At 56.7% G+C, this 8,921-nt stretch overlaps 1 protein-coding gene across 1 annotated transcript; it reads left to right on the top strand.

Moving 5' to 3' along the window:
* Positions 806 to 8,921, top strand: KLHDC8A (kelch domain containing 8A). The gene is made up of 6 exons (XM_003357392.4): positions 806 to 1,163; positions 1,519 to 2,114; positions 5,357 to 5,521; positions 5,738 to 5,953; positions 6,557 to 6,658; positions 7,776 to 8,921. The coding sequence occupies exons 2-6, from the start codon at positions 1,739 to 1,741 to the stop codon at positions 7,967 to 7,969; spliced, it is 1,053 nt and encodes a 350-aa protein (XP_003357440.1). The 5' UTR covers positions 806 to 1,163; positions 1,519 to 1,738; the 3' UTR covers positions 7,970 to 8,921.

Raw genomic sequence — 8,921 nt, 5'->3', positions numbered from 1 at the left:
TTATTTCTTACAACTGCATGTGAATCCACAGTTTATCTCAAAATACAAGGTTTAACCTAAATAAAATAGGGAAACTCGGGCTCAGAGCAGTTAAATCATTTCAGAGTCAGAGTTCAAACCCAAGTCTGTTAGCCTCCCAAGCCAGAGTGTTTCAAGACTTGGCTCTATTCAAGGGAACCAGGTAGGAGGCCCCCAGATGCCTGAAGTTCATCACACCAAGGAGTTGATAGGTGTCCTGGGCACTTTGTTACTGGGGACGACTGCCCTCATAAGGCCATTAGAGAGTGGCTTAAAAGAATTATTTGGCAAGCCCTGTGGGTTGGTGCTGAGAACCAAGATGTGATGACCTGGTTTCCCCTTCCTGAGGTGTGTGAAGACGGGTGATGTGGGAGGGACCACCCCCGCATTTGTCTTTACATGTTTGTGTCTCTGGCTGTGTCCACGTCACTGGGCATGTGTCAGTTTCCCCGGCTATGACTATTTCCCGGTGGAGGGAGAGAGGATGTGTGAGGTAAGGCATATGTGCGCAGGTCGGGGTGTACCTGCTGTTTGGATGCACCTGTGTCAGGTCTGCGCGTGTCACACCCACATCACTTGTTTATAGTAGGTTAAACCATTTGATAATACCTCTCCAAAGCAAAGCCGACTACTGAGCCAGCCTGTCACGAACAGGGTCTGTGTACTGTAGATAAACTGGGTAATTGGACTCTCCGCCTCCTCATCCAAAACAAACACTCACAAACCGCCCACCCCCACACTGGAGGGAGTCTGGTCCCTGTCATGTGGGTACTTGGATCTAGTGCCCCGCTTTCCCTGAACGGTAGATAAGGTGAGCGTCTCCCGCCGGCCCTTTCCCTCCCCCGCGGGCCGGGTGCCAGCCAAGGCTTATGTAAAGAGGTCACGGCTCGCTCGGCCACGGGGTGCACGCGGATTCCTGCACAGGTGGGGATGTGCGTGGAGCAGGCTCGCCGGCCTCCCCTTACCCCACCCCCTGGCCGCAGCTCGGTTTCTCCTTCCCGCTGCTCATTTATTCTCCTCATCTGCATGTGTGACGGCGGCGATCGGACTGGGGAAGGACAGAGCGCCCTCTCCTCCGCTCCCCGCGCCGCTCTCGGGTAATGCGCTGCCTGCGCCTTGCCGCCGCGCTCCTCCGGCCTGGCTGTGTAAGTGGCGCGGGGGCGGGGACGGGGGATTGCCGGGAGCAGAGGCTGGGGGAGGCAGGCGTCGCGGAGAAAGGTGTTAACTCCTCGCTTCTCCGGGAAGCAGCCGGACCTCCCAATCCCTGAACGCCCCCGGCCCCCCCTCGCTCCGCGGGTTTCCGCGAGCTGGGGAGCGGCCAGCGGCGAGAGGCTGGGGACAAAGCGGAGCGGGCGTGATGCCGCCGCGGGGTGGCGCTCTCGCCGCCTCGTCTTCCCTTGAAAGTTGGCCGGGGGCTGGGAGCCGGCGCGCCCGCCCGCGCCAGGAGGCCAGGGCGCGTGGCCCCGGCTGCCCTTGATTCGCCCCCCATTCCTCCCGCAGGGCCGGGCGCGGACGCCGCCGGACCGCTGAGTCTGGAGGGACGGTGAAGCGCTGGCCGGCGTCGGGGCCCTTGCCGGGGGTCGGGCGGGAGCCGGCGGACGGGAGCGAGATGGAGGAGGCGAGAGGGGGCGCGGAGTAACCGGCGGATCCCCAGCCTCGCACCTCTCCCGGCGCCCTGGCGCTCCGCGGGGCCACGGCGGGCGGGGCCCTCGGGGCTGCCATGGAGGTGCCTAACGTCAAGGACTTCCAGTGGAAGCGCCTGGCGCCACTGCCCAGCCGCCGGGTCTACTGCTCCCTGCTGGAAACCGGGGGGCAGGTCTATGCCATCGGGGGATGTGACGACAACGGCGTCCCCATGGATTGCTTTGAGGTCTACTCCCCCGAGGCCGACCAGTGGACCGCCCTGCCCCCCCTGCCCACGGCCCGAGCCGGGGTGGCCGTCACCGCCCTGGGGAAGCGGATCATGGTGATCGGGGGTGTGGGCACCAGTCAGCTGCCCCTGAAGGTCGTGGAGATGTACAACATCGATGAGGGCAAGTGGAAGAAGAGGAGCATGCTGCGTGAGGCCGCCATGGGCATTTCGGTCACGGCCAAAGGCGAGTGGGGTCAGGGCTGAGGGCGGGCGGAGAGAAGGGAGTGGGGGGGTCCGTGGGGAAAGGGATGGAAGCCAACACCGCGTTGGAGGCCGCTGTCACATTCCTGGTACCGTTCGATCCTTATAGTGGACACTAAAACTAGAGACCCGCTGGCTTTATTTGACAGAAGGGAAAACTGAGACTTCAACAAGTGAAGTGTCTAGTAAATCCTTATTATGCCAGAGCTCCACTCCTCACACCCCCAGGCCGGTCTCAGCAAGCTGGGCAGGCGGGGCCAGAGGGGAGAGCCCGAGGGTTAGTGCAGTATCTCTGTAGATATCCATCCCTTCCCACAGCGCCACGCAGGTGCCACCACCTCCAGACACATGTTTGGGGTTCTGGGAATGTTCGTGCCATCCTCATACCATCACCAGGCCCCACTGGAAGGACGTAGGGACCTGATTCCAGGACCTTCTCCCTCCCCACCATCTGTTTCCTAACGTCAAAGATACTGATGAGTGGAGACCCGAGGGTTGTGCTCCTGGGCCATCTTACTCAGGTTCACTGAGTTCTCAGATCATGCCTGTGCTGACCATGTGGTTTTGTGATTCCCATTTCACTTTCTCCAAGGCCGTCCTTTCCTCCTTTCCAGGCATAGTACAGCCCAGACCATTGAGGAGGCTCTGAAAGCTCTTTTGCTAAAACAGACACAGTTTCATGGGAAACGGTCCAACAGGAGTTAGGAGACCCCAAGTTCAGATCAGACAGGCTTAGTAGGAGGCAGCCTTCCCTCCTTCTCTGGACAAACCATTTCAGCTGCCTGTTGGGTCGACTGCAGATCAGAAACCAGTATTTCTTGAGCATCTGCTCTGTCCCTGGCACGGTTCTAGGTCTCAGGGAGCAAGGAAAGAGGCAGAAGATCTGACCCCCGCCTTTAGGAGCCCAGGTCTGACCACTGAAGGTGACCAGGGAGAAACTCTAATTCAGAATGGCTCAGGGCAGAATGGCCAATAGGGCCTCCCAAACACGCAGTAACAAAGATGCTCAGCAGGGAGGCTCATGGAGAGATAGAAAAGGACAAGGTAACCTTTATCCCCAGGCCTCAATCATTGGTGCTGAAAGACGAAAAACGAACACTCATTGAGTCCTTGACATATGTGCTTTATATATAGTAACCCCTTTGACCCTCACAACCTGTCCGATGACTTAAGTGCTACCCTCATTTTAGAGAGAAGCAGTGTGAGGCCTACAGAGGTTAAATAACTCGCCTGTGGTTACTACCCGGCTAGCAGGTGATGGTCGAGTCTGTGCTCTTAACTGTGGCATTGAATGAGTTCAACTGTTAGTTTACTAAGAATTGACATGCCTGTCTGCTGGGCTTTATACCAGATGTTGAGACCACCAATTAACAAATTCTCGAGGACCTAACCATCTAGTGAAAGGCACCGATAAAGATGATTTCAATAATGCATGGCAAGTAGGATGACGCAGGTGCCACGGGAGGTATTGAGCTGCTGCTCTCAGCCCAGCCTTGGAGCTCAGGGACACCCAGGTGACTCTGAAAGGATGATAAGAATCAAGTGCAGACGTGCTCGTCTGGGGGTGGATGGGAAGGTTCCAGCTGGAAGCGTGCAGGTAAACACTGGAATGGCAGAGGCAGAGTTTGTGTAAGGCAAATTTCTCATTAGCGGGCCCCATCTCCCAGCCACAGGCTAGGGCTGGGTTTTTTGGTTTTTTTGTTTTTTTGGTTTTTTTTGGCTTTTTGCCATTTCTAGGGCCACTCCCCCGCAGCATATGGAGGTTCCCAGGCTAGGGGTTTAATCGGAGCTGTAGCCGCTGGCCTACACCAGAGCCACAGCAAGGCGGGATCCAAGCCATATCTGCAACCTACACCACAGCTCACAGCAACGCCGGATCCTTAACCCACTGAGCAAGGCCAGGGATTGAACCCACAACCTCATGGTTCTTAGTCGGATTTGCTTAACCACTGCACCATGATGGGAACTCCATAGGGCTGGAATTTTTTTTTTTCTCTCTCTCTTTTTCTTTAGTAAGATTGGAAAGTAGAAAGAAGCAGTCCTTAACCCTGAAAAATAAAGGCCCCTTAGAGCCAGAAGCGGTGAGGACTGGGCCATGAGGAGACAGAATCCTGGGCAGGAGTGGATCCCTGGGAAAAAGAGGGCCCTGGGGGTAGGGCTGTGTCCTTAAGAGGCTGAATGAGATATCAGGACGAGGCCCTGGGAAACGTGAACACCTTGCCCATCCTTTCTGGTGCTATGTGTCATCTGCAGCCAAGAGCAGTAGAGAATGGGAGGGGACTCGATTCTCTTCTCAGAGTCCCCAGCTCACCGCCTGGGCAGGGTTTCTTCAAATTCACCCCTAACCCTGTCCCATTCAGTGTGTGATGCCTCCTGGAGCCCACACGCTTTCCAGTCTGCAAAAAAAGGATGGCCCTCCCCTATGCAGACACAGAAAGAAACAGCAGCAGTCCAGCATCCCGCAAGGCCCATGACAGCAGGGCTGACCTCATTTCTAAAGGCTCCTGCTGGGTCTAGAGAGCTCTATACTCCGGGAGTGCCTGGGGAACAGGCCATGACTGGAGGGCATCGGAGGAATGCCCCTCCTCCTTGGCATCTCCTCTGGCTGCCCGGGAAGGGAGAACAGGGGACTAAGCCCAGACAACACTTTGCACAAGGCCTGCAAAGGGTTGTCTGGGCCTAGCCTACACCACAGTTTACCTCTGTGCAAGGCTTAGCATTTCGGGCTTAACCAAGAGCCGGACACCAAGTGAGGCTAAGGCAGGTAGCCCTGACATGGGTTCAAGAAGACCCAGGCTTGGAGTTCCCATTGTAGTTCAATGGTAATGAACCCGACTAGTATCCATGAGGATGTGGGATCGATCCATCCCTGGCCTCGCTCAGTGGGTTAAGGATCCGATGTTGCCATGAGCTGCGGTATAGGTCACAGAGGGAGCTCGGATCCGGTGTTGCTGTGGCTGTGGCATAGGCCGGCAGCTGCAGCTCCAATTCGATCCGTAGCTGGTGCAGCACTAAAAAAAAATAAAAATAAAAAAAAGAAGATCCAGCTGAACCATGGCAGGAACGTTTAATGGTGCCACCAACCCATTCTCTGGCAGAGCCGTGGTTGGGAACCTGGCCTGGCTTCGGTGCTGGTGTTCAAGGGGTTAACAGAGCCCGGCCACCACAGGGCATGAGGACGATGGGCCTCTCTCATGGTGTCTGTTGTGTGGCCTTTCTCCTTAGATTATCGCGTGTATGCGGCAGGCGGGATGGGCCTAGACCTCCGTCCACACAACCACCTCCAACACTATGACATGCTCAAGGACATGTGGGTGTCTCTGGCCCCCATGCCCACCCCAAGATATGCTGCCACCTCCTTCCTCCGAGGTTCCAAGATCTATGTGCTGGGTAAGGCAGGTTCTGTGTCCTATGTCTGTCCCTCCTCCCCTCTTCTGGGTCACTTCCTCTGGGAAGCAGGGCCTGTGTGCTGCGCATCTCCTGGGCCCCGGGGGTTAATCGCACTGCCCCATCCCTCAGGGAGCTTTTTGTCTGGTCCGATGACAGTAAGACGGGGAACACCCAGCCCTGTCCCCCGAGACTTACTCACCCTGCTCTGGCCTCCAGGCGGACGACAGTCCAAGTACGCAGTCAATGCCTTCGAGGTCTTTGACATCGAGACTCGCTCCTGGACCAAATTCCCCAATATTCCCTGTAAGCGGGCCTTCTCCAGCTTCGTGACCCTGGACGACCGCTTGTACAGCCTGGGTGGCCTGCGGCAGGGTCGGCTCTACCGACAGCCCAAGTTCCTCCGGACCATGGACGTGTTTGACATGGAACAGGGTAAGCTGGGTACCAGCCCGTGGCTGCCCCCCTCCCTTCTGGCTGAATCTGCCACCTTACCTGCACCCCATCCATCAGGCCCGCTTACCCAGAGGGGTGAACCTTTCAGAAGTCTGCAAACCCCCCTCCATTCAGAGCTGCCCTTGGGATCAAATTCTCTCATCTGTACAACACTTTGGTTGGCTGCTTGTTTTTATCAGAGCCTTTTCCACCTGTTGTCTTGTCTTCTGAGATCCAGGCAGGGCCGGGCGAGAGAGGGCTTTTTCTTTCTTTCTATTTATGGAGAAAGGGGAGGGTCCCTGACTCCCACAGTCTCTGCCTCTAGTCACCCTCCTCTCCGGCTGAGAGCCTGTGCGAACAGAGGCAGAACAAGGTGATTTGTTACGAGATTATGATTCCTTGGGCAGCAGGCAGCATGCGAGAGGGTAGGCTGTCATTTCTAATGGCAGGAGCCATGGGATATGCCCTAAGCACAAAGGGCACATGGAGCGGAGATGCTGCCCAGGCCGAGAGCTGTGTGGGTGTCCTGTGTCTTTGGTGGGGGGTGGGTGGTCACAATCTCATTCTCTCTGTGAATCTCCTGCCATCATCCATGGCCTCTAGGGGGTTGGCTGAAGATGGAGCGCTCGTTCTTCCTCAAGAAGCGACGGGCAGACTTTGTGGCCGGCTCTGTGAGTGGACGGGTCATCGTGGCTGGAGGCCTTGGTAAGGGTAGAGCTTCCGGGCTAGCACTGTGGTCCTGGGGCTCGGTGGGTTCTTGGCATGCTGCAGGAGCAGGAGAAGATGCTGGCTCCTTCCTGCCACTGCCTACTGCTTTATTCCATAGTCTTCAAAGCACCCTGTTCCTCCCAGCTGGATGTCATGTCTCTGTGTATAGGCTCACATGGGGTCTGGCGGTCCTTTCATACAAGGGAAACTGAGGCCCAGAAAGCAGAAGGGACATACCGACAACCAGGTGACACAGGCTGGCTGAGCACAGATCCCTGGGGCCCTATCCAGGAATGACTGGAGGGACAAGTGTAGCAGGGATGGGCCCTGCTCTTCTTTTGCTGACTCATCTCTTCTCCCTGGATAGCCAGCTCTGTCGTGGAGTAGGAGAGCAATCTGACCAAATCAGTGATTCTAATGAATTCAAGATTTGCTGTATAAACCCTCCCAAAGGTTAAGGTATTGTGAAGGCAGGAATATCGACAGAGGAGAGACAGATGGGCAGCTGGGTTCCAGGCACCCAGTGTTTACTCAGTGTGGATAGACATCTCCACACACACTTTTTTTTTATGGCATCACCGGGGCACATGGAGGTTCCCAGGCTAGGGGTCAAATTGGAACTGCACCTGCTGACCTACCCCACAGCCACAGCCGCAGCGATGCCAGATCCTTAGCCCGCTGAGCGAGGCCAGGGATCGAACCCTCCTCTGCATGGATACTATTCGGGTTCACTTCCCCTGAGTCACAGTGGGAACCCCAGATGTCACCCTCCCCACTTTACCCACACAAGAAAGGAGCTTGATGAGAACTACACCATGTGAGCTGTCCTTGTAGTAAAAGGCAGACGAGAGACAGTAGTGTCTTGAAACTCCTGGTAAAAGCAGGTGGTGGGGAAAGAAAGCTTACTCTGGAAGAATGAAAAGATAGAGAAGGCAGGAAGGGCACAGGGACTGTTTGACCGAAGGTGGGGAAGGAGCAGGTCTGCAGCCAAGGGAAGTCAGGGTTGCTTGGCTTCTGCTTGTGGTCCCAAAGGGAGGGAGGGAGGGAGAGAGACTGCCGATTCGGATTGGTGGCTGGACTCCTTTGTAAGGTCCGGTTCCCGTGGCTCTTTCAGGGAACCAACCCACTGTCCTGGAGACAGCAGAGGCGTTCCACCCAGGGAAGAACAAGTGGGAGGTCCTCCCTGCCATGCCCACGCCCCGCTGTGCCTGCTCCAGCATCGTCATCAAGAACTGCCTCCTGGCCGTGGGGGGCGTCAACCAGGGTCTGAGCGACGCCGTGGAAGCCCTGTGTGTCTCTGACTCCTAGCTGGCCCTGGACCCAGAGCCTGTGGCCTGGACCAGATCACCCACTCTTGGCGAGAGCAATGGTCTCATCAAAGCAGTTTGGGGCTGCTTCTCAGGATGCCAGCTCCCGACAGCAGCCTGTGGGGTCAGTCGTTGGGGCTCTAAGTGATCTCTCCCCGCTCCAAAGCCTAGCGATCCCAGAAAATTGTAAGAGGTCTGGATGACTCTGCCAAGGCCACCCCCACCCCACCGTCCCCCGTTGGAGCTCAGGTGACCTCTGGGGAGAATCCTCACTTACTGCTCAGGCAGAGAAAGGTACCGGAGGATCTGCTACCTCCCCTCCTGTGGGTTCACCTCTCCCCATCTCCAGGATAGGGGAGGCAGGGCTGTCTGACCTAGAGGACAGCTGCTTGTAGCTGTCTCCCTCCCACCCCCGCCAGCTCTGCACTCGTCTGAGGGTCTCCTGGATGGAAAATGGAGAAGGGCTGCAGGGGTCCCAGACCCCTCTTCTTTCCCTTGGTCTCCATCCCTTCTCCCTTAGGTGGCCATCTGTGGGCCTGCTCTGGACCTCAACTACTCAGCAAGCATGGCCTGGAGCTAGAGGTGGCTGACTTGGAAGGGAAGCCAGATTCCTGAGGACTGGTCCTGGTCAGCAGCCTGGGCCAGGAAGGACCTGTGCCTCTCGGGGCCCTGATGGGAGTGAGACGATGAGGAAGGCGCAGACCCCCAGCCCAGGGTCTGCTCCCCACCCTGCTCCTCATTCCATTTCTCCTTTGGTCACCCCTCTCCACCAGAAGCCTGGCCCTTTGTCACCGACGGTCCCAGAGTATTTCTTTGTGAAACCTTCTCATTTACACTGTGGCATCAAAATCCATGAAGGATGGATTCATTGCACTCTGGTTAACAGCAGCAGCACAATGATTAAAACCTCTATTCCTATCTTCTCTGCACCCTGGTGCAGGGGTGGGAGTGGA

This window comes from Sus scrofa, chromosome 9 (assembly GCF_000003025.6).
Source record: "Sus scrofa isolate TJ Tabasco breed Duroc chromosome 9, Sscrofa11.1, whole genome shotgun sequence".
Classification (NCBI taxonomy): domain Eukaryota; kingdom Metazoa; phylum Chordata; class Mammalia; order Artiodactyla; family Suidae; genus Sus; species Sus scrofa.
Note: the sequence above shows the minus strand (reverse complement) of the source record. Positions and strands in the feature narration are given on the sequence as shown.

What these genes read in the sequence shown, in the direction of transcription:
- KLHDC8A (XM_003357392.4), top strand. Translation starts at nt 1,739, where the DNA reads ATGGAGGTGCCTAACGTCAAGGACTTCCAGTGGAAGCGCCTGGCGCCA. An exon ending in TTCCAAGATCTATGTGCTGG is followed by an intron (nt 5,522 to 5,737) that starts GTAAGGCAGGTT and finishes TCTGGCCTCCAG; the next exon opens with GCGGACGACAGTCCAAGTAC. An exon ending in CATCGTGGCTGGAGGCCTTG is followed by an intron (nt 6,659 to 7,775) that starts GTAAGGGTAGAG and finishes TGGCTCTTTCAG; the next exon opens with GGAACCAACCCACTGTCCTG.